The sequence below is a fragment of the Aspergillus fischeri genome, genomic scaffold (assembly GCF_000149645.3).
Source record: "Aspergillus fischeri NRRL 181 1099437636249 genomic scaffold, whole genome shotgun sequence".
Classification (NCBI taxonomy): Eukaryota; Fungi; Ascomycota; class Eurotiomycetes; order Eurotiales; family Aspergillaceae; genus Aspergillus; species Aspergillus fischeri.
This window is the reverse complement of record NW_001509770.1, coordinates 2181258-2204393: the sequence shown is the minus strand read 5'-3', so window position 1 is coordinate 2204393 and position 23136 is coordinate 2181258. Positions and strand designations below refer to the sequence as shown.

Here is a 23136-nt window from a genome sequence, read left to right as displayed (position 1 = left end):
GGCTGCAGGAGTGCCTTGTTGTATGCTATTGCCAGGGAAGAGGAACTCGCTGGGAGCCAAGGGAGTGGATGACTACCCCTTTAGGATTGAAGTCAGCGTACTGCAATTGGTATGATTCATGGAGCCAATCAGTATGGGTTAACCTACCTACTTGATTCCTGTCACAGCTGTTGCCTTGCGCATTGGCTAGCCGAGTCAAGCAGTAACCCAACCGCCGAGTACGCGGCCAGGTTGCCTCCCACAGCGAAGCCTGGCATGGGCAGCAGACTGAGAAATCTAACCATTGGTATAATCTGTGCACTCACACCAGTGAGCTAACAAGGTGTCAAGACAACCATTTCTAGCTAGTAGAAACGATGCTGTAGCAGATATCCAACATAATTTAGAAGTTGGCCGTTGAATGATATCCCATGTGCTTCCCACTATGGGAATTTCACGGACTGTACGGTGCCTGCTACTCGATTAAGAATGTCATTCGTAGACGACTCAAAGCAGGATTAAATTGAGACCAATAACTCTGCGATAACAACCTGCCTCAATGTAATATATCACCACTATATTTCAGTTTGTGGCCAACCTTACCTCGAACCAACCACAGTTCATCCATAATATCAACGTGTCTGGGACAGTGGCGTTCAAGGTTGTATTCGAAAATAAACTCACGGCCAAGATGTGGCCCAAACTTTATTTTGTGTATTCATCTCCATACTGATAACTAGCTTCTCTATCTTATCTCGATGGTAGCTTCTGGTTGAATCGGTCCGAAAGCAAGTAACCAGAGTTTTGATTGGGAACCATTGATGGACTCATGTTATGATGATTCATGACAGATGTGGCGAGGGTTTTGAGGTGAAGAACCATCCATTATCTGCCTCAGACATGCCATAATTCGATCGATCGACCTGAATGCGAATTACTAAGGTAGATAACAGTTGGAGTCCGGAGTACGTACCTCAGTCTCCAGAGTTCGCCAGGACTCATACTCGAGTCCATGACTAATGACTACAAGAATCTTTCCGCGGATACCCTAACTACGCGGTCGTAGGGTTCTGGACTCGACAACCCTCCGAGTGCCAAAATTTGATATACACTTCTTGACAGAATTGGGGTTCTCATTTCTTTATTTTTTCTTTTGAAGATAGTAACCTACAATAACTGCGATAAGATACTTGCCTTATGCAGAAATTTTGTTGCTTAGACGATGCTATAATAGGCAATTCGGTTTATGCGCAAATCGAAGAGGATAACCCCACAAAATACAGCCAATGATCATCATATCATGTGGTTCTCGCTACCCCCACTGGTGTACGTACCTTACTTTACGGGTCCGCTGGAAAAGCCCACAACAGTCCACAGTCGATTTCTAACAGACACAAATAGATCATTTAACCAATAAATCATTTGACTGATTATCATTCATACTCTGGAAATACATCCAAACAATTAACCCTGTATACAACATATTATGAGTAATGAAGATCAGTACTCCGCATTTCACCACACCAATCCCAACTGCAGAACAGGTTTGCTGTTCTTGCAGTTACAGGGGGCCAGAGTCCAGATGCCCAGACCTGCTGAATCCTTGTTATCTGACTGGTTGCTGGGCGATAGACTAAAGGTTCCATGGATGGCCGAGCCCTTGCAGACCCACCGGTTGGTCAGCTGCCAAACTTGATTTTGCGGTGGAGAAAGAAAGAGAGCGCCTAGAGAAGAGCAAGAGGCCAAGAGGGTCTCCTCTTCGTCTCTGGTGTTCGAGAAGAAAATCTTCCCGGGTAACCGCTGAGAGCTGGTCACGCAATTTCTGATTTGACTCGCTAGAACAAATTGAACAACATGGAAGATAGTAACTGTGGAACACTGTTCCAAAATATTAGCATATAATATTAGTTTTCAATGACTATTACATTCTAATATGATGACTAGATTATCAAGAGGAGACTGTTACTCTTGGTGATCTGTGGTCTAGACTCTAGGATCAACCGCACGCAGAATTTTGCCTGCCTTAGTCCCTTTGTTAGTCCACCCAGCTTAGATAGTGGCCCCCGGCTTGACTGATTTGGGTCTCCCGGGTGAGTGTATAAATCTTTGTCCCTCCGGCACTCCTCCCCCCCTCGGCTGCCCCTCGACTCTCTCTGTTCTTCTCTCTCTCTTTCCCCCGGTGTCTCTCTCCAGATCACTCCATCCTCCTCAGAAGCTCTTGAGTGTGTCACGATCGTGATTCATCATCTTCCCAATTAGGACAATCGCCATCGCCACTCCTCCCATGACATCACCTGATCTGTTACTCTGACGCGTATCGCCATACGCTGGACATCATCCCGGCCGGGAATTCGAGGAATCATCATACGATTCCCTTCTATATCATATTTGACCTGAACATCTACTCTCCATCCACTTCAATCAACATTCAATCCATAATACAAATGGCCGTCACACTATCAACCACTCCCTCCATGAACAAGCGCTGGCCTCCTCTGGCCGACAAGACCTCCCTCCCCTACAGGCTCACCACCCTGTCCAAGCAAAAACTCGCCCGCGAGGCCACCGCGCCCGACCCGGATATCAGACGATGCCTCGGCCACTTTCGCCTCCACTGCACGTCCATGGAATGGGCCCAGCGGGATATGACCTCTCGCATCAACTCGTTTGATCTCGATTCCGACTCGGAGGACGAGGAGGAGACACATGACGATGAGGTTCCGGAAGTGGTGGAGCGTCTTGCCGAGAAGGCCAGCACTGTCACCATCACTGACTCCGCTGCTAAAGAGGAGACGACGCTCCATGTGAGCTTCGAAGTCGCATCAAGCGTCCCTGCCTCTACTCCTACTCCCTCTACACCAACAACAACAACAGAACAAGAAAAAGAAAGTCTCCTAGAAAAAGGCCGCAGTTGTCTGGAAAAGACAGTCCAGATGAAACATTTCTGGCCTGCTCGTGGGCCCTGTCTACCTGTTCGCATCGCCGGGTAACCGGTTCGCATTACCCTCACTCTTCTACACTCTACTCTGTTACTCTGTCGACACCGACGAACAGGACACAAAAGTTTCTGTCACTCTCCCATCTTAATACACCACAACACTATAATCACGAATTTACGACGTTACGACACTCTCTTTCAGTTCAAAAACGGGGAAGCAGGCAAGCATTAGGCGCAGCATACCTCTTGACGAGGATCTTACGGAGTTGGCCGGGGTTCTGTTTCTGTATCTATTAGCCATGCATTACTGGCAAGTATATATATGATAATATAAAAATCATAAACCAACAGACTCTTTCCTCTACCGCTCAAACTGTCAAGTCCCAAGTCACCCAACGAGTCATACTCCGTACTCCGTAGTCGTACTATCCGATTCTCCGGGGTCCATCCAGCCAAGGACCTAGTCGTCAGCTCCTAGGTCTCAAACCAATAATATTAATCTTACGATCTCAGTCGTCGCCCAGCAAGTTCCGAACAAAGTCAAAAGTCCATTACTCCACAGATCAACATCGCCTCACCATCGTTCCTCCAACTCCAAGTCTCCGTCTCCGTCTCCGTCTCCGTCTCCGTCTCCGGCCTCCACAATCCGGATTGCGGACTGTTTCGTCCCATGTGGGGTTATAAATCCTGAGACCTGAGTAAGGTAGGATTTTTCCGTGAGTATCTACTCCGTGCGGAGAAATATTGCTTCGCCTCATCTCACGATCATTTCAGTCGAGTCATCACGTCTTACGGTTCGAAGCTATCATAGTGCATGCTCTGGTTGAGCGACTTGATTGGATGATGATTTCAAGGGTGCAGGTCAAAGTACTGTACTTGTAGGATTATACAGTAGAGTTTGATGTACATGCATGACTTGGCATTCTTTCACTGTACTTCTACTGTACTTCAATAAAAAAAATGCAAGTGACTAGCATATATAACACCATACCATGCAGCCTAACACCGAAGAATGAGGAAAACGCCGAATGTACCGAAGAACGAGAACGCCGCCGCAAACAAATCACCGAAACAAAACACCGAAACAAATCAAGCAAGATCATCGTCCCATCCCAATTGCTCATAAATAGATTTCTCCGGCGTCACAGGCACCGCCGAGACGACCGGCACAGCCAGTCTGGCGCTACTCTTCACTGGTGTGGTGAGCACGGCTGCGGGGGAGGCGCCAGGGATGCTTTCTTGGACGACAGGGGCTGGCCTCGGCGGTGTCTCCACCACCGTAGATGATTTGACGCCGATGGCCTGATCGGCGGATCGCGGTGCAATCGGCGTGGACGGCGCGACGTCGGTGGATTTAGGGATCGGGCGTCGGGGGACCCGGAATAAGTTCTTCGCTACGCCCGGGGATGTGTCGTCCGTCGCGGTGTCCATCAGTCCCAAAGACTGCGCCGGCCGGCGAGATGGCGTTTCCTGGATGGCACCCATATCCCCCAAACCCGAACCAGGAGCAGCCATAGACTCAGACGCCGGAGTATTGGAGATGAAGCTGGGTCGGAGTGTAGATGCTGGAACCACCTGTGGCTCACTCGCAAATGGCGAGGATCCGTTCTTACTTGCCGACGACCGCACGACATTCTTGAACGGCGGAGCCAACCCCATGACGGCGTCCTTCTTGCGGTTTCCCTTCGGGGTCGCCATGACCTGCACGCCTTGCCCGAACGGGTTGCGGACGGGGTTCTTTGGTTTCCTTGAGCTGCCGCCTGATGCCCGCTTGACTGCATCCTCTGCGATATCCTTCGCAACCAGTTCGCGATTGGGCTTGCGGAGGGCATTGATCGCCGCGTCAAGCTCCTTCTTCTGCTCCATCAGCATTTGCACCTTCTTTAGCTTGGCTTCGTGCTGACGAGCCACCGCGTTCAGATCCACTTCGCGGTTTTCCGCCCGCTTCGGCTTCTGGATGCCTCCTCTCGCGCTGACGCTGAGCACCGGCAGCAGCGGCTCCATCGACTCGCGCTTGGCCTCTGCTTGCGACGGCACAGTGTTGGAGCGTCCCAGAGACGGGGGTCGTCCTTGAGAGGCCGTTTGCTGGTCGGTGAGCACCCGCTGCAAGGATCGACGCGGATGTCTCTGAGAAGACTGCCGCTCAGTGGGCTTCCCAGGCTCGGTGCGAGACGTCTTTTTTGTGCCGCTGGACTGTGTGGCCAAAGGCGATATCGCGCCAGAGACACCGAGCTTGCGGGTGATCAACTTGCATCTGTCCGGCAGACGCGAAGCGTAGAATGGAACAATGACCTCGGTGCAAAAGTCCCGGACGGCATCGCTCTCGATCTTCTTACCCGTTTGACTGTCGAAGGATTTCGCGGACTCCGCCAAGGCTGTGTCATCGGTACTGACGGCATGCCAAATGCACAACCGGTCAAGGTGCAGTTCGAGCAGCACATCCAAATCCTGTGGCTTTTTCTTCGATTTGGTTCTGGTATCGTCCGACGGCTTTTCGGAAGAATCGTCCGTCTTTGATGTCTCACCAGGCCCATTCATCTCGAGGGCCAACGTCTCCAAAATGAGTAGAATTTGCAACTGTGTCTCTCGTAGTCGCAAGTCCGCGATGTGCTTCTTGAGCTCTGCGTCGCGCGACGACTCTGCAGGAACCCCATTGTCCGCCAGAGCCCGATCTCTCCACCACTTGCGAATGAAACCCTCCTCTTCTGGGTAGAGTCCGTTCTTGCCCAACTTTCGTTTCCTGCTCTTGCGTTTCTTCCGCGCGTCATCATCTGACGTACTCAAAAGAACATCTCGGATGGTCGAAGGCAGAGTTTCACGATATTTCAGATCCATCTTCTTTGCGGCCAGAATAGCCTCTCGATAGAACTCTGCGAGATGTCTAGGTGTATTAGTAGAATACGACCCGAATGCCTGGAAGGCGGCGCGGCATCGTGCCAGAGGTCCTTTGGCGAAATATGCCACAGAAGTCTGGGAAAATTAGCACATAGACCACAAAGACAACAGAGATACAAACCTTGGAGATGTAGAGAGCTTGCAGGTAGTGCTCTCTCATAGCATCCAGCAGCTCTTGCGGAGATTGCGAGGGATCAGCGGGCCGAGTGTCCGCATTAGCAACAACGTCCCCGAACACAGCACCATCAGCATTCCGGGAATCGTGCAGCACAAACGGCATCTGCATGTCTGAGCTCGAACTCCGCTCCATTGGCAGTGCAGGAGGAGCCATCGAGGGCCTCTGCTCAAGCGAATCCACTGGGGATATCTCTTTCAATGTCCCGTCAGCTCGAGCATCAACTGCCGCCTTATTAAAGACAAGCGAGACATCGAACTTTGCGCGCTTGGCAGACGGCGGAGTAACGGATGCTGGATCCTCGATTTTGGCCTGCTGCCACCAGTCCTCTCCATTTTCTGCTTCCAACGGGAGGTCGGGCTGAATCCCCTCGCCGCACCCGGTAGAAGCGTTCCATCCCTTGACCGCAACAAAGATATCTCCCTCCTCCACACCACGAGCCAGCTTCGACAGAGCATAGATACCCCTCTTCACCCGCTCAACAGCGTACAATTCCCCATCAGGAAGCAACCGCACAGCCAGAACGCACGGCTCAGTGCGAGTCTGCAGACCCTCCTCCAAAAGAGGAATGTTGGCTACGAACAAACTTCCGCTCTGGATCTGCGACAATGCGGCGGGTGAATCGAGCCATGAGAACGGTAGCCGGGATCGCGGGACGACGGCGATGGGTTCAAGGACGTAGGGGTCGTCTGATAAAGCTGCGGCGTGGGCCTACATCGGCGCCAGTTAACGAACGCTATGCTTCTGTAGCTGCTATTGCAATGTGAAACTCACCCTGATACTGATGGCCTGTCGGGAGAGTTGCCCTGTAGCTGCGTGGTATGTCTTTCGCTTCTTCAAGGGAGGATGAGTGGTAGAGGGTTCATGGAGTCTGTTCAGCGAGAAAGAGCTGAGGGTTTCGAGCACGCCGGAGGAGCGACGCGAGGCCATGGACGCGTCTATCGGGAATCATGCATTATGTTCTTGACATTAGAGGAGGATGGTCTTGTAGAATAGATATGAGAAGTAATGAATTTAACAGGACTGAGTACAATTGAAACAATTGCCGATTCGATGTCTGAAGGATGACAGAAACGGTCGGCTGGTGGGGAAGGTCCTTCACAGTTGTCGCGATTCGCGAAGACAAGCTTGGCGTCCGTCACGCGTCTCGTTGCAGCGACAACAGCCAGAATGTCGAGTCTGCTTGATTGCATGTCGAGGACAGTATAATGAACTGTAAAACAAACCTTGACTGTCTTATGCTGTCTTCTTGTCTTGCGATTTTAAATGCGAATTATCGACATCGCTAAGTGCTATGGCTTTCACGATTCCCGATTTCCTCTTTGGGTAAAATGACAGATCTTCTACCTCTCTACACGTCAACTTTTTAAGAAATCAATTACAAAGAAGATGTGAATAAATGTATCATGGATTATTCTATATAGCTAATGTTTAGATTAGCTCGAGACAACGGTTGAAGAAGACCAAGCTCCTTTCAACTGGCCACCGACATCTCTCCTTCGAGGAGACATCATCCGGAGCACATGGATCCATGTGCTACAGGCTGATCTAGCCAGATAGCGCTCGTAGTCTAGTAGATGGCCTCGGAGGAGGCATGTGTTGAAGACTTCCGCTCCCTGAAACGCCGAAAACATCCCTGCCCAATAGATGAAAGTGGTATCATGTTGAATTTATCCTCGCCCAAACCAGCCTCCTTTTTGCAGGAGACCATGCAGATATATCAATAAAGCAAAAGGTCCGAAGAAAAGAAAAGGCTTTTTCGAAATATGTCTATGCTCTCATGCTTTGAGTTGTTGAAAACAAAGCAAATTCATCACATTCGTCAAAAAACAAAAGACAACAAGTTCTACGCGGTCTCTGACGACGCATTTAGAACTTGAGAGTCTTGGGCTTCTCCCAGGGGAAGCTCTGGTTGGTGAAGTGACCGTTCTTGGCAGTCTGGAAGTAGATGGGCTTGGCAAGGTCGAGCTCCTTGACAATGACACCGGGGCGGAGATCGAAGTTCTTGCGGATGATCTCGACGAGCTCATCCGAGGACTTCTCAGAGGTACCGTAGGTCTCGACGAAGATGGAGAGGGGCTCAGCGACACCAATGGCGTAGGAGAGCTGGACAAGGACACGGCGGGCAAGGCCGGCGTGAACAAGGGACTTGGCGATCCAACGACCGACGTAGGCAGCGGAACGGTCGACCTTGGAGTAGTCCTTGCCGGAGAAAGCACCACCACCGTGGGCACCCCAGCCACCGTAGGTGTCGACAATGATCTTACGGCCAGTGAGACCGGCATCACCCTGAGGACCACCGATGACGAAGCGGCCAGAGGGCTGGATGTGGTAAATGGTGCGGTCGTCCAGGAGCTCAGCGGGGATGACCTTCTTGACGATCTTCTCCTTGATGACAGCACGGAGCTCCTCAGTGGAAACATCATCGCTGTGTTGAGCAGAGACAACGACAGTGTCCACACGCAGGGGCTTGACGGCACCGCCGTCGTGAGCGTACTCAACGGTGACCTGGGTCTTGGTGTCGGGACGGAGCCAGGGGATGGAACCGTCGTTACGAGCCTGCGTCATAGCAGCGTTGAGCTTGTGAGAGAGCAGGAGGGTGAGAGGGAGGAGCTCAGGGGTCTCGTCGGTGGCATAACCGAACATGATACCCTGGTCACCAGCACCGAGCTTCTCAAGAGCCTCATCGTAGTGGAGACCCTGAGCAATGTCGGGGGACTGCTGCTCAATGGCGACAAGGACGTTGCAGGTCTTGTAGTCGAAACCCTTCTCGGAGTCATCATAACCAATGTCCTTGATGGCACCACGGATGATCTTCTGGTAGTCCAGCTTGGCATTGGTAGTGATTTCACCAAAGACCATAATCATACCTGAGCAGAATTAGCACAAGACGTCAATTGAGAGACATGAAAATAATTAACATACCAGTCTTGGTAGCAGTCTCACAAGCGACCTATACGGAGACAAGTCAACATCCATTGATTGATTCGCAGGGCAAAAGTTGGCGGAAATGGGCCCGATCCAATCAAAGCGGAGAAAATTTTCTGAAAGGGAGGGGGGGGAATGTACCTTGGAGAGAGGGTCCTCAGCAAGGCAGGCATCGAGGACGGCATCAGAGACCTGGTCACTGTTCAATTGTCAGATGGATTGAATGAATTGAAGGGAATGAGAATTTGCGACTCGTATAGGACACATATATCATAAGAGGGGCAGAACTCACGCAATCTTATCGGGGTGACCCTCACCGACCGACTCGGAGGTGAAGAGGAAAGTGTTAGACTTCGCGACGCTGCCCATTGTGAATTGAGATTATGATTTAAAATGAGGGAAAGGGAGAGAAGGAAGAAAAAGGAGAGGAGAGATGAGGATATAAGAAAGGTAGATAGACTGGAGAGATAAGTACAGAAAGAGGAGGGGGGAAGTGGATGGATATGAAAAATGGATGGAGGGGGAGAGGGAAAAAGGAGGAGGGGATTTTGGCCGTATTAATGAGGCCCCGATGGCGCCATCTTGCTCCGGCGGTGACCAGAGGCAGAAAAGAGGAACGCTCTCCCACTTTTCATCCGGAGTCCGAATGCATCCAATCGGTGCTGATGCTGGTGGCTGAGCATCAGTCTTACTTGGGGTACCTTGACAGTGCTGACAGCAGTCTTTAGTTCACTGTCCAATAATACTTTCTAGTTAGTGCGCAGTTAGCGTGCATAGGACTATTGAAGATTACGGATGGTGTCCCGCAAGTCGATGTACTAACCGAATAACCCGCCGAGCGCATCCATTTTCCACCGCGTATAACCTTTTATATACACAACCGACACAAAATGTCCAAATTCGGAGTTCTGGTCATGGGCCCGGCAGGCGCCGGCAAGTCAACCTTTTGCAGTGCCCTCATCCAGCATCTGCAGACCACGCGCCGAAGTTGCTTCTATGTGAATCTCGACCCCGCCGCCGAAAGTTTCAATTACGAGCCTGATCTGGACATCCGCGAGCTGATCACGTTGGAAGATGTGATGGAGGAGATGGAGCTGGGTCCCAATGGCGGGCTGATCTATTGTTTTGAATTCCTCCTGCAGAACCTGGATTTTTTGTCGCAGGCACTGGACCCGCTGAGCGAAGAGTACCTGATCATCTTTGACATGCCGGGGCAGATTGAGCTCTACACGCATATTCCGCTGCTGCCGTCGCTGGTGCAGTATCTTTCGCGACAGGGGCCGCTGAACATCAACCTGTGTGCGGCGTATCTACTGGAGAGTACGTTTGTCATAGACAAGGCCAAGTTTTTCGCGGGCACGCTCAGCGCCATGTCTGCGATGCTGATGCTGGAGATGCCGCATGTGAACATTCTGAGCAAAATGGATCAGGTGCGGGATATGGTGTCGCGGAAGGAGCTTAAGCGATTCGTCAATGTCGATGTGAATTTATTACAAGACGAGGTCGGGGATGCAGAAGAGCCAGTCGAGGGAGACCCCAGTTCCAAGGATACTCTGCTGAGTGGGGGATCATTCAAGCGGTTGAACCGGGCCGTGGGGCAGTTGATTGACGATTTCAGCATGGTGTCTTTTCTGAAGCTGGACGTTCAGGATGAGGACAGTGTGGCCGCGGTGCTGAGCCATATCGACGACGCCATCCAGTATCATGAGGCACAGGAGCCGCGGGAGCCAAACGACGAGCAGGACGTGAACTACGAGGATGCCGATATTTGATATTCACCTCGTCCACTCACAACATACGCCTTACGACCTTCACCATACGACACAGAAAAACCACCGACGTATCGACGTCTGCACTTCGTCAGCCGATGTGCGTATCACCGTCGAATCGCATCAGGCATCGCATCAGGGCAGGCCCGCCGGCTTGTTACTCGCCAAAGCAGCGAGAACAGAGCACAGCTCAGGAACCAGACCAGAGACTGTACATCCCGCGTCGCGCCAGCGCATACATAATACCTACACCCGAAAATGAAATAACGTGACATGAACGACATGAAATGAACATTATGCATAACGTCGTAACTGTAGCTTAAGGCCAGCCTAGCCGTACCGTGCCGTACCGTATCCCTCCAACCCAATGACCACAATGCCCAATGCCAACAACCAAGACACAAAAAAAGAATCACCTCCCCTTTTTCGCCCTCCCCCCATACCCCCGGGGTGCCTCCCGCCTATACCCATATCCATATCCATATCCATACCCACCGGCCCCAGGACCGCCAGACGGAGACCTCCCACTCTCAACGCCCGCAAGAACCTCCTCCACAAACCCCCAAAGCACACCCAGCAGCCACCCCAGATCCCTTCCCGCCTTCTCCACCCCAACACTATAAACATAGCAACCCAGCGCAACGACCGACCCGTAAAACACAACCCTCACGGCAAGCATCACCCAGAACATGACCACCCGGCGCGCATAATCCAGGACCTTGAGCGAGACGACCAGTATAACGAGGAGAAGTAGCACGGACACCAAATCGGGGGTCGAGGACGCGAGGAGCCGTGAGAGGGGGGTTATGAGGTAGGGCTCTAGGTAGGTGGTGCGAATGCTGCTGAACGACAACGACGACGACCAGTTTGTGGCGTGGCTGCGGAGGTGTTGGAGGGTGGGGTTTGTGAGCAGGGGGGTTAGGTAGTCTGTTTTTTTTCTGTCAGTTGGGTTTCGTCTTCTACTAGATATATAGATTGGGGGGTGTTATGGATGGGGTGGCGGACCTGGGAGGTAGTATTCCATTTTTTGGTATCACCGGTCTATCCCGGAGGTTTGGATCAGCTTAGGCGGAAGTAGAGGTAAATATGTCAGTGACGCTGGTAGAAGAAATGCAGATGATAATGCTAGTTGGCTTGTTGTACTCCGAGAAAGGACAAATCGCGTGGATGCTGATAGATAAAGCATGTGAAACAAACAAAGCAAACAATACAGAAGAATACACAGTGGGCAGTTGCGGAGTTATCTCCACGCTACAGGTGATCAACGCTCATTAATAACTTGATACTCCTCTAGTTATGTACATGAAGATACATCATCCTCGTGTCTTGATCACGCTGACATCGTCTGGGAATATAGCAGAAGAACACCATGGTATATACATTAAAGATTAAATTATTGGGCCATCAAGGCCTTGAACGCGTCTCGCTCGGCTTGGATGTCTGCCTGGAGTTTCCGAGTCTGGCGGAGTGCTTCGTCGCTGCAAACAGTTAGCTATCTCGTATTCAGACCAGTTATAGAGACACGTACCGGTCAGATTGCAGTTCGGCCACCTCGATTTGGGCCCGGTTCATCCGACTGACCACCTCCTCCATCTCCGTATCTGCATCCCGCAGGAGCTTCTCCAACTCCTTCACCCGCTTCTCGAGTGTCTGCGCCTGGATCGCCTCGTTCAGCGGGATCCCCTCGCCGCTGGTCGTCTTGTCCAGACGGGGCGAGCGCGCACCAAACGGTGAGCTGGGCGGCTTTGGCGATAGTGCCGCCGGGCTGCGGGAGCCGTTCTTCACGCGCATCAGCTGCGCGTTGTGGCTGGCCTCGAGGTTGCGGATCTCCTCCTCGTGCCGCGCCATTTCCTCCTCGGAATGCTGCTGCGCCATCAGCAGCGTCTCCTCCAGTTCCTTGAGTCTGGCCTGCAGCTCGTTGATCCGGGCCGCCGACAGCTGCTGATCCTTTTCACCCTTGCCAATCGCCTTGGCCAGGCGGTTGCGCAGGGAGTTGTTCCTCTGTAGCTGTTGCTGCACATGATTCGCCAGTGCTTCTGTGCGACTGATGGACGCCGCGAAGGCGTCACTCTCCACCAGCGGAGAGTGAGCAGCACTGGCTTCGATGACTTCCCGTTCCGCCTGCAACTGCTTGTATGCCATCTCCAGAGACGAAGAGGTCGCGATGACCTCGGCGAAGCCGTCACGTTCGGATTCGAGTCCCTCCGGGACCGCGATATCATGCTCCTGCAGCAGAACACGCAACGAAGTGGTCTCCTGCTCGGCACGGTCCAAATCCATCTTCAAACCTGCCAGTCCCTTTTCGCATTGCCACTTCTGTTCCAAGGCATCTTCTGCCCGCTGGCGGAGATGGTTCACCTCCTCTCGGAGATTCCGCACCTCGCGTTCGTACCCCAATCTACGTGGTGAGCCCAGTTCCTGGGTACGAGCCAGCTCCAACTCCATGATCTTTAAGCGCTTTTCGTACTCTCGAGCCTGCTGTTCTTGTCTCATAAGCAGATACCGCAGGGCTTGGTGCAGCGCATCCCGCTGCGCTTCCACATCTTCCATACGGTCCGCCAACGCCTCGCGATCCGGGCGATCCTTAGTCGACACGGAATTTGACCGAGACAACGAGTTTGACCGCGACAGCCCACCTGCACCGCTCGATTTCGAGTGCCGTGCCAGCGAATTTGACCGCGACAGACCCAGTCCCGCGGGTCTCCGTTGGGGCATACCACCTTCTTCGGCGATCGACGCAAATCGACTGCCTTGCAGTTGAGCCAGCGAGGCATTCTCGATTTTCAGAGCCTCAATCTCGCCGAGTAATCGCTGAATCTCCGAGGACTCGGGGGCGGGTGTGCTCTGTGGCGGCTGTTGCTGTTGCTGCTGTAATTGAGGAATCACATTATCCCGAAGATGGTCGCGCTCGTTTCGCAACTGCTCCAGCTCTACTCGCATCGCCGTCAAGAGATCTTCAAAGTTGTCCTTGATTTGACGTTCCTCAGCCAGTTTTCTGCGGGTATCTTCCAGAGCAATCTCGAGTTCCCGAGCCTTGGACGATAGATCGGAAGACTCGACTCTCTCTCGTCGTAACTGACCACATTAGCTGAGCCAAAGCCGACAGAACGGAAAACATACTTGGTTTACTTGTGATTCGAGTATCTGAACATGAGACTCGGTTGCGGCCCGACGGGCTCTTTCTTCCTGCCACTTCTGCGACAGCTCAACCTTGAGCTGTGCACGTTCCTGCTCGGCTGCTCGCCGATACTTGTCCAAGTCATCAATTTTTCCGTTGGCGTCGTATATATATCGTATAGAGCTAGTTCCGGAGTCGGAGAAATAGTCGCTGGTGCGCCGGTTGGCGTCCTGCGGCATCTCGGATTGCAACCTCTCCACCAAATCTTCCAGTTCCATCTCCCGCCGGATGGAACCGGCCAGCTCGGAACTGATCTCGCGAAGTTCATTTTCGAGATCCGCGAGCTTCGAGGCTGACGCGGCCTCGAGGATACTGGCGCCGCTTAGGGAGGGGTTGCGGGCCGGTACCCGGGTGGGATCGAATGGTACTGTGGTCGAGGGGGTGATGGAGAAGGAGGCGGTGGGCATTGAAGGAGGCATCGGAGATGGGAGAGGGGACCGGCCCGAATCCGAGATCTCGGTGCTCGAGGACTCCGCGCTGGGCGATGTGGTGACGGCTTTCCAGCCGAAGAAGGAGCTGATTTTGTTCCCAGGGGTCTTGGGCTGTTTCGAGTCCAGGGAGCTGGCCGATGCGGTTCGACCGCTGGACTCGATGTGCAAAGGTGGTGGGCGGCTGGATGATAGACGTAATGCCATAGTTTGGGCGCGCTTGTGGCCCGGCGGAGAGTTGAGCACAGGGATGAATGGTTCGCTGACAAGACGGTTGTGCAATGGGGTTCCATTCGAGAATTGAGCGGTGTAGATGGACTCCTCGTCGTCCTCCCCGTGCCAGTATGCGGCGGAGGTATCTATGCGAAGAGGGGGAGCGGAAGTGCCGCCTCGAGAAGATCTGGGGAAGAGCAATTGAAGCACAAGGTTAGTCCTATAGCGTCCGAAGGGGGGCATCTGACATTGAGTTTGGATCTCGGACAGAGAGGAACGGAAGAAACGGAAGAGAAAGCGAAGACAGGCGACTATTTAAGGGGGGATGCGAGGGGGCGAGCCCCGAGGAAGCACGGGAGGGCGAGCGTGAGCCCAACACTGTCATACCTGTCGAGGTCCTTAGGTACAAAAAGGGTGTCTTCTTCATACACTGATGAACCAGAAGAGAGAGTGTAAGAGTGAGAAGCAGGAAGGTTGCTTCTGATGACGGGAGGAGAGGATAGGGCTTTGGTGGCCTCCAGTGGAGGGTCGGTAGATGTCTTGGCCGCAGGAGAAGAAGTAGGCGCACCAGCTGTGATTCCCGTAATAGGAGTAGTGGTAGTGGTATCAATTGGCGTGACGGGAGACGTCAAAGAAGGCCTAGATTGGCGGGAAGAGTTCACAGGGGAAGAAGCAGCATGCTGCTGGGGGAGGGGCTTTCTGCGCACCGGAGAAGCAGTACCGGTGGGGATAGAAGGGTGATGATGGTGATGAGAAGTAGAAGGAGGAGTAGGAAAAGAAGAAGCAGAGGGAGGAGGGCTTGGCCAACTGGAGCTACTGGCGCTCCGACTGTCTTGGGAGTGTGGATGATAGGCGTCGGGGGAAGAGGATACTAAAGTGGTCAAGGTGCCAGCTGCAGGCGGAGAAGGCCAACCCACGGGCATCTTGGGGAGAGGAGAAGAACGAGGGAAAGTCGATCAGGACAGGAACGGGACGAGGGAAGGGGGGGCGGAAACGACGGTCAATGAAGGTGAAGATTAGACTAGACGGCTAGTAGCTCTCTCGATCGACGCACCCTCATGTTGATGACGGGCAATTCTCAGGAGGGATTGAGAGAGCACGGGGCGGTTTGAGGATGACACGCGGCCACTAGTGGATATCTGGATGAAGGAGAATTGACCGGATATAGTAACAATCGGGGTCAGTGCCAGGGGAAAGGAAGTTAGGGTGATTAGGAGACTGAGAAAGGCAGTGAAGAACCAAGGGGGGTTCAAAGAAAAGAGAGGACAAGGGGACCTGCAGCGGGAGAATTAAGGAGAAGAATAATATTAAGTCTAGACACTAGACAGTGGTAACTAGTTCGAGTACTCCGGTCTCTGGGTAGTATTAAGATGGTATGCAGCCAGACTAAAGAAAACTAAGAAAACCAAATTCTCTATCAAAACTGTTCTTGGAGCAATCTGGTTGGCTGATTCTCGTGGGTTTTTTGGCGCTGCACAGACGAGGTGGAGCATTTCCTAAGGACTGTTTGATATCAGCATCTCGATTCGCGGCTGTTTGAAGACTACTACGCGACGTACTATAATTGCACAGCGAATGATGATACTTGCATCGTGTCAAAGGGAGATGTCTACTTTTCTTTCGATTGCTTTCTTTGAGGTGTCACGAGTCGAGAACACTGGACACAGCAATTCCACCACCGGTCTTTCACTGAATTCTTGATTACTATCTATCTACAGGCTGATCATTCTGATCTACTGTTAATCTCAATTGAGCATACAGAGTGTAACCTCTCATCTCCAAGACACCCTCGCACGGCTCATCAAGGCCGACTCTAGTAGACTAGACTGGGCGATCGGCAGACCAAGCCAAGGCAATTTGTGGAGCCCCAGCACTTTCAGGGGTAATCCAGCCTGAGAACGGGAAAATCATCCCTATCAGCTAGTAATAAAGACTCATTGCCATTCAGCGTCTATCTCTGAGAAGTACCAGTGACCAGTGATGAACATAAGCACGGGATCTCCTGCGAATCAAATCAGATTGAAGCATGAGCGCCTCGACAATCTCAAGTATAGGAGAATCTCTCCATCCAAGGGCCGCATTAAGCGCCCACTCGGTAGTCATCCTTGTGCGCATAACCTTAACGACACATAGCCGTTAGCAAGTGTTCCTTGAGTATCCAAGTGATGGGAAGCATTTTGCAATCCGCATTCGGCATAGATGCCATATAGAAACAAATAAATATGAAACAGCGGCAGAACTGTCGACGGCCATTCTACGAACTATTGCTGCCACGCGCCACAAAGATCCAGGTTTCCAGGCTCCTTTGTCTCATACTACGGAGTTATTCGAAGAAGTTTCCAAGTTTTTGATACTTCATATGATGCCTGATGGTATGATACATCGCTAAATATATCCAAGGAATCCTGGATTGGGTCAGCAGTGGCTTGATTTATTGTACGACTATTGACCAAAAAGTCAATGCTTGACTGTCCTAAATAAAGTAACGGAAGACAATCAATCTGCAAGGGACTTTCAATCAGACTCAGGTATTCCGTCCATACGACACTTGCTGACATATTCGGGTAGGTAGTTAACTAGTACTTATAGTTGAGGACGCAGCATCAACAGAACGTAACTAAATGATTTCTATCAATCTTGGTCTTAAGTCTTGAAGAATGCAAATGCCATTAAATTAAACTGCGGCCAATGCGGACTTTATGCAATATGACCTAGGCTTCCTCGTAGAGAGAATGTGACACTGTGACACATCACATTCTTCTACTATCTATATCCTGGAACAGTTCATCAAGTACATTCTAGTAAAGCTTATCCTAACTTAGAGATGAATAGCTAGAGAAGCATGAATCAATATTGACTTCTAAACACAGCTACCAGCTTGAGCTTCATCTCTCCTGTTTGCATCATCTACACAGACAGTGCTACTGCGCGGAGGGTGCGAAAGAGTCGTAGCCAGTCAAGCATGTCTGCTGTCTTGAAAGGATCAAAGGCAATTGGCTAAAGCACCCTTTACGTCTTGGGCTTTCCACCAGCAGACGGGAAGCAACACATGCTAACTATCAGACTACCTGGGAAGAACTGTTCAGGACAGAGAGCATATAGATAGCATGCTCACCGTGCAACTCTTCGGCAGAGCCAAAGCCCCGCAGGAAGCCTCAAGGACGACTACTGATATGGTTCGAGCAGTGATCCTTCCATATCCTGCTCTCATTCTGTGTGCTGCAGCAGTGAGGATGATGCCACTGCGAGACGGCTTTTAGCGATCATCCGTAGCGACTCCAATCCGGCGCCTTCTCAGTATGCAATGGCACACAGTCAGCTATTATTACTACATGAGGTGCGGATAACTATTCATCGTTACCGTGTTGCCTCTGGCTAAAGACGAAGAAGCATATCTTCCCGATCCCACTAGGCATACCCACCGGTATGGCCACGTTTATTCCCGACGAACAACGGCTATCCATGATAGACGACAACACCGCACCACGCACGACCACAAACCATCCTACTCCTGAGACACGTTTACCCGCGAACGACGGAATGGGCACCAAACGCACACCCGCCAAACCGAAAGCCAGCCCAGCCGCAGCCGCTGTAGCCAAGGCGATTGCGGACGCCCCAGACCTCGCAGCTATAGCAGCAAAGCAGATCGAAGACGCCCAGAAAGCCGTGCAAGACATTGAACTCAGTCAATCTCACTGACACGGTGGATGTTTTATGGCAGGTCGGTTAGACCTGGGCCCGGTCCGGGGGATATCCTCCCGCTGGGGGTAATTTCTTAGGAACTGAAGGAAATCAGCTACTAACAGTGATGAGATGCCGTTGGTAAAGAATTCCAACCTGGACTTTCAGCATCTCGTGGGCAGAGAATACGAAAGGTTGGTTCCAGTCGATGACTAAAGGGTAACACAGTTTGTTGTCACATTCCGTCAATGGTTTAAGAAGGTATATGGGTAGAATACATATCAATTCAAGCACAAGATAAACTGGAGCATCCACCAACGCCGGGATATCTGAACTTCCCAAAAGACTGTCGCCCGAGGCCAAGACGCCTAAGACGTTCTGTACATAATGCAGAAAAACTAAACACTGAAAAAAACGCTCACTTCTCGCTTGTCATAAACGCATATAATGACACACCCTCGCACTCAATACGGGATGAAATCGAATCTCATTCGATCTGGGCCTTGTTAGCTCCACTCACATATCAAGAAAGAAGCAACTTACCTAGATATTGACTCCAGCCCTCATTTTCATTCAACTGGTTAGCCCAGTACTGTTCCAGGAACTTCAAAGACTGAAGCACATTCGGCACACGGATGGTATCGTGCAGCAACGAAAGCAACTGCCGGACCCTCTCGCGATCCTCACCCTGCGCCTCACAGCCCGCAATGAACAACGGAGTTGTGAGCATCGTCCACGGACTCAGCCCCGTAGACGGCCCAATCTGCGCCGTGCACTCCAGAATCCGCTTGACGGAGTGCTGTACGAGGGGAGAGGAGGCGGGCAGTCTACGGAGTCGTCGGTTGATTTGGATGAGCGCACTGTGCTGGAACGCCTCGTTGCAGAGCACGAATTCCCGCACGCATTCGGTCGAGAGGCCCTCAGCGACCCCTGGGTAGAATGTAGGCTGCGTACTTGCGTCCCGGGCCATGAGCGTCCGCACAGAGGACTCGAGAACGGCCGCCTCCTGTGTACTGGCCGCATCGGTGCCGTCTGATATCAACCCTGTTCTTTGTGTGTCTTGCTGACTCCGCCAGGCTGCCGCCCCGATCGCACGGAAGATGGCCGACAGGTTTACTGTGAAGCCCCAGTAGTCGTCGAGATAGTCCGGCGCGTCTTGTTGGCGGATGATCTCGGAGGCTGACTGTTCCATAGGCTCTTCGATGGGCGGCCCATTCCCCGTCAGTGCTGTCAGGGACACAATCGACTGGTACCACCGGTCCAAGTACCGACGGAAACCCTGCGACGAACCCGGTGATTCACTCCCCTTGTGATTCGTAGCAAGCATAAGAGCCTTTGCGCCCTCAACATGGGCTCGCCACGAGTTCGGATGGATTGCTCCGGAATGGATCTCCGCTAAACAGAGCGTGCGTGCCGTTGCGAGCAGCGCATCCGATCCCTTGGTGCTTGGGGTCTGTAGTTCATTCCGAAAGTGCTCGAGACTGAGGGCCATTAACCGGGCAATATGCGGGGCGGACTTGACGTTCTCCGACTGATTGTTTAGTGCTTGTAGGTGGATCGCTGACAGCGCCATTGTTGCGTACAATAACGACGGGGTCTGGAGAGCCATTGGGACGAGCATCTTGCAGATATCCTTTTGCATGCTCGAGTGACATGCTGTAATTTGCGACGCATCCTGGATAAAATGATGAAGCAACGACTTTTGATCAGGAGACAGAGAAACGAAAGGGTCAACACGTGGAGAGAGCGCTGTACTCGACGTAGCGGAAGGGGATTTAGTTGTGTAGATAAATTCACCGGGTGAGTATTCTGTAGGAAAACAAACGATCAGCCAAAGAAACCAAAAGCAGAGGAAAGCAAAGGTCATTTGAAGACATACCAAGCTTCTGCAACCCTCCATTGCTCATACAGGCCCCTAACCTCGACCGCGAAAAAGTCCGTCCTCCCCACTGTAGCTGCATCGCATATCGACACTGCACCCCGGCCGCCTGACAACGACCGCAGCCAGGTCGCTGTTCGTCACATTTCTGTCGTCTGGCTTTGCACCGTTTACACCCATTAAATGACCTGGACATGGATTTGGGCGAGGCTGCTGGATTTTTTGACTGTGTTCTCAAAAGTTGCGTTTTCTTCCGTTTCCCGGGGTAGCCTCGGAATGATCTGCAGTAGGTAGTGGGGGTTCTCGTCTGTAAATCAGCGTGGAGTGGATGCGTATATCGACATATACTCGTATCAGAAAATCGTATCAAGTTCAACAGATGTTTTAACAGAACACAGAGAGAGATTCAAAGCAAATACGACGATATCAACAATGGTCAGGAGTCAGGGTCTCTTGTGGGACTTGATCGAGTGATAACGCAAACGCCGGGCCCGGTGAGATAGTCTCAACTCTAAGCCTCTGACTTAGACAGTGTACAGTAGGTTTCTATAGGAATCCCTTAGCGGCCGATCATCCACACAAGGTCCACCTGGAGGCTATCGATCGTCTTAATGAGCACAAAATCTGAGCATTTTGATATTATACGATTTCAGAACAGCTTGTTGGGCGTCACCTCTCCTATCTATAGCCCCTTCTTTCCTGCTGAAGTGTGATGGCCCGGGCACAACATATTCTGATCAATGTGGGGTGCGAAATACGATGAAAGTGGAACTTCTCAAACTTTGCCTGGGCTAGAGTTGATACTAATGGGTGCCTCAAATTTAAGACGATCTAAGACTGCGTAGATCTTTGGAGCCTGTGTATAATATTGGAGCCTGGATAATGCGAGCAAACAGGATATATCTATCAAAACCAATCCGCACTGCTACAAAGGGAAGATGTTTGAGCAGTTGAACAATTGAACAGTTGAGTAGTTGAACAGTCGAACAGCTGAACAGAAAGAGAGAAAGTGCGCTGCGGAAGCATCCAGAATAGAAAAGGTATGTTCATCTCAGAAAACGAAGAGACAAGAAAAATAGATGTCATCGGTACTATACCTACATCGCCGGCAAGTCGAACCTCAAACGTCGGGAATATTTGTAGTATTAAACCATATCCAATACACGATCAGCCCTCGAAAGTGTAACGGAGCCATTCTCCGACGGCTCGCAAGCTCTCCCACCGCACAGACTCGTCCTTGTCAGCCATTAGCTCCATAACTCGAGTCTTAAGTCCCAGCTTCTCCAGCTGACCGCGTCTCTCCGGCATTTCTTTCACCAGCTGACCGACATCGTTGCATCCAATTGCAAGAACCTGCTTGTCGTTATCCCAGCTCTTGGACAGAATCTCGGCAAGCTTTTTGGGAAGCGCGCCGTTCCCTTCATCCAGGATTCGACGGGCATTTTCGGCCCAGAATGTCGGGTTGCGATGCGGCGGGGACCAGCGAAGGTGGCCTGACTGTAACTCGGCGGCGTACTGATCAAATGTCGTTTGGGTCTTGGTGTATTCATCTAGCATCTCAGACAATGCGTTCAAATCTTCCAGCAGGTCTGGGTCGGTCAAGTGGCGACCAGAGAGGTTGGATAGCAGAGCAGGAAGGCGGACAAATACAGCAACTGGAAGTAAAGTCGTGCGGTTGCTGGAAAGGAGGTTGTTCAAAGTTGCGAGAAGCAGACGAGTCGTCTTCTCTTTCGGGGATAGACGCAGAAGTTGGGTATATAATTGGACAAACTCATAATCCCTGAAAATCGATTATTAGCCGCGGACTTCTTCCATGCTTCGGTATGTTAGATGGTGAACGTACGACTGTAGGCCTTCTCCAACAAGACTCCCTTCAAAGCTCAGCTGCCAGAGCACCAAGAGAACGCGGTACAAGAGCTGCAGGCCGACACCACCAGAGAGGCCGGGCTCAATGGCTCTCGAACTGCCCGCTAGAGTGCTCGCACTACTACTGTCTTTTGTTCCCGCAGCAGTACGAAGAATCTCGATCAAGGGATCGATGGTCTCCTTCCTCTGATTCCAGAACATTTCGCGCGACCTTGAATTTCGCAACAACGCCGACAGCCCCTGAACTCCGATATCCTGCAGCCCGCTGTCGGGGTTCTGAGTTAGGGTGGAAAGATAGGTGTATAACTGAGGAAGCGCTTCTTCATCGCGAACGGCTGCCTTGGTTGAAACAGCAAGGCTGTGAGAGACAAGTCTAGTCAAAAATGTGGAGGTGAGCAGCGGAATAGGATCTTCGGCGTTGGTGGTATGACGCAGGAGCGGGAGGAAGGGCTTGTATGGACTAGGATGTGCGATCAATGCGGAAGAAAGCGAGGGGACATCTAAGTTGTAGAAACACTTGTCAGCGCATATAATTCTATGTAGAGTGCGAATTTATCATTACCGTTAATCAAGTCCGCCGCCAGCACTAGAATGTACTGCACAATATCGGTCCTCTTGGAAGCCGATTCCAAGACACTCTTGCTATCGGCATTGCCAGCGAGCAGTCCAACGTAGCCCTGAAGATCGCCTTCAACGGTTTGGCGGCGTTGCTCTTTGCGGACCTTGTCCACGGCCTTGATCTTCTTAAGATGGTCGTCGGTGATGTTGCCAGCTCGGACAGCTCCCTCCCACGGAATCGGGCGAGCTCGAATGTTGTTCTGCAAGGAGCTCAAGTAAGTCGGAGGCTCCAGAGACGTCGACGACATGATGCCTGTCTATGCGTCCGGAATTCTAATGAAGCTCACGCCGACGTCTTCACTTTCAAAGAAGGGATGGGGAAATACAATGATAAGGGAGCTGTGAGGTTATGACGATGTTCGAGATAGATGGACTTCCCCGTCCCATCAGGTAAGGATGCCAAGAGGCGGGCAGCCCACGTTTTGGCTCCTCAGGCCGCTCTCGGTCTACGCAAGCAGGCAGTCGCTTTAGTACTGATTAACGTGGACATTTGAGTCGTTCTTGCATTAGCTCTTCTGCCTTGAGCTCTCTTTCTTTCTCATCTCCCTGTCATTCGTTCAGAACTTTGCTTCCAACCCTCATTAAT

At 51.7% G+C, this 23136-nt stretch overlaps 9 protein-coding genes across 9 annotated transcripts, besides 3 other annotated features; 3 read left to right on the top strand and 6 right to left on the bottom strand.

Moving 5' to 3' along the window:
• Positions 1 to 2423: 2423 nt before the first annotated feature.
• Positions 2424 to 2969, top strand: NFIA_015040 (uncharacterized protein; the record flags this gene model as incomplete). The annotated part of the gene is made up of 1 exon (XM_001264708.1): positions 2424 to 2969. One exon carries the CDS (start codon positions 2424 to 2426, stop codon positions 2967 to 2969), a length of 546 nt encoding a protein of 181 aa, XP_001264709.1.
• Positions 2970 to 3516: 547 nt separating this feature from the next.
• Positions 3517 to 3552: a microsatellite.
• A 422-nt stretch (positions 3553 to 3974) lies between these two features.
• Positions 3975 to 4009: a microsatellite.
• NFIA_015030 (uncharacterized protein) lies at positions 4007 to 6917 on the bottom strand (the record flags this gene model as incomplete). The annotated part of the gene is made up of 3 exons (XM_001264707.1): positions 4007 to 5887; positions 5934 to 6698; positions 6762 to 6917. The coding sequence occupies 3 exons, from the start codon at positions 6915 to 6917 to the stop codon at positions 4007 to 4009; spliced, it is 2802 nt and encodes a 933-aa protein (XP_001264708.1).
• Positions 6918 to 7856: 939 nt separating this feature from the next.
• NFIA_015020 (S-adenosylmethionine synthetase) lies at positions 7857 to 9284 on the bottom strand (the record flags this gene model as incomplete). Its single annotated transcript, XM_001264706.1, has 4 exons — positions 7857 to 8857; positions 8913 to 8940; positions 9057 to 9114; positions 9208 to 9284. The coding sequence occupies 4 exons, from the start codon at positions 9282 to 9284 to the stop codon at positions 7857 to 7859; spliced, it is 1164 nt and encodes a 387-aa protein (XP_001264707.1).
• Positions 9285 to 9805: 521 nt separating this feature from the next.
• Positions 9806 to 10687, top strand: NFIA_015010 (putative signal sequence-binding GTPase GPN3; the record flags this gene model as incomplete). The annotated part of the gene is made up of 1 exon (XM_001264705.1): positions 9806 to 10687. One exon carries the CDS (start codon positions 9806 to 9808, stop codon positions 10685 to 10687), a length of 882 nt encoding a protein of 293 aa, XP_001264706.1.
• A 409-nt stretch (positions 10688 to 11096) lies between these two features.
• On the bottom strand, positions 11097 to 11708 carry NFIA_015000 (Apq12 family protein; the record flags this gene model as incomplete). Its single annotated transcript, XM_001264704.1, has 2 exons — positions 11097 to 11611; positions 11690 to 11708. The coding sequence occupies 2 exons, from the start codon at positions 11706 to 11708 to the stop codon at positions 11097 to 11099; spliced, it is 534 nt and encodes a 177-aa protein (XP_001264705.1).
• A 369-nt stretch (positions 11709 to 12077) lies between these two features.
• NFIA_014990 (uncharacterized protein) lies at positions 12078 to 15426 on the bottom strand (the record flags this gene model as incomplete). Its single annotated transcript, XM_001264703.1, has 4 exons — positions 12078 to 12162; positions 12213 to 13759; positions 13805 to 14690; positions 14891 to 15426. 4 exons carry the CDS (start codon positions 15424 to 15426, stop codon positions 12078 to 12080), a joined length of 3054 nt encoding a protein of 1017 aa, XP_001264704.1.
• A 2381-nt stretch (positions 15427 to 17807) lies between these two features.
• On the top strand, positions 17808 to 18205 carry NFIA_014980 (uncharacterized protein; the record flags this gene model as incomplete). The annotated part of the gene is made up of 2 exons (XM_001264702.1): positions 17808 to 17840; positions 17885 to 18205. 2 exons carry the CDS (start codon positions 17808 to 17810, stop codon positions 18203 to 18205), a joined length of 354 nt encoding a protein of 117 aa, XP_001264703.1.
• A 93-nt stretch (positions 18206 to 18298) lies between these two features.
• Positions 18299 to 20087, bottom strand: NFIA_014970 (fungal specific transcription factor domain-containing protein; the record flags this gene model as incomplete). The annotated part of the gene is made up of 2 exons (XM_001264701.1): positions 18299 to 18399; positions 18731 to 20087. 2 exons carry the CDS (start codon positions 20085 to 20087, stop codon positions 18299 to 18301), a joined length of 1458 nt encoding a protein of 485 aa, XP_001264702.1.
• A 922-nt stretch (positions 20088 to 21009) lies between these two features.
• Positions 21010 to 21064: a microsatellite.
• A 169-nt stretch (positions 21065 to 21233) lies between these two features.
• On the bottom strand, positions 21234 to 22798 carry NFIA_014960 (H(+)-transporting V1 sector ATPase subunit H; the record flags this gene model as incomplete). Its single annotated transcript, XM_001264700.1, has 3 exons — positions 21234 to 21846; positions 21910 to 22432; positions 22495 to 22798. The coding sequence occupies 3 exons, from the start codon at positions 22796 to 22798 to the stop codon at positions 21234 to 21236; spliced, it is 1440 nt and encodes a 479-aa protein (XP_001264701.1).
• Between the last annotated feature and the right edge of the window lie 338 nt (positions 22799 to 23136).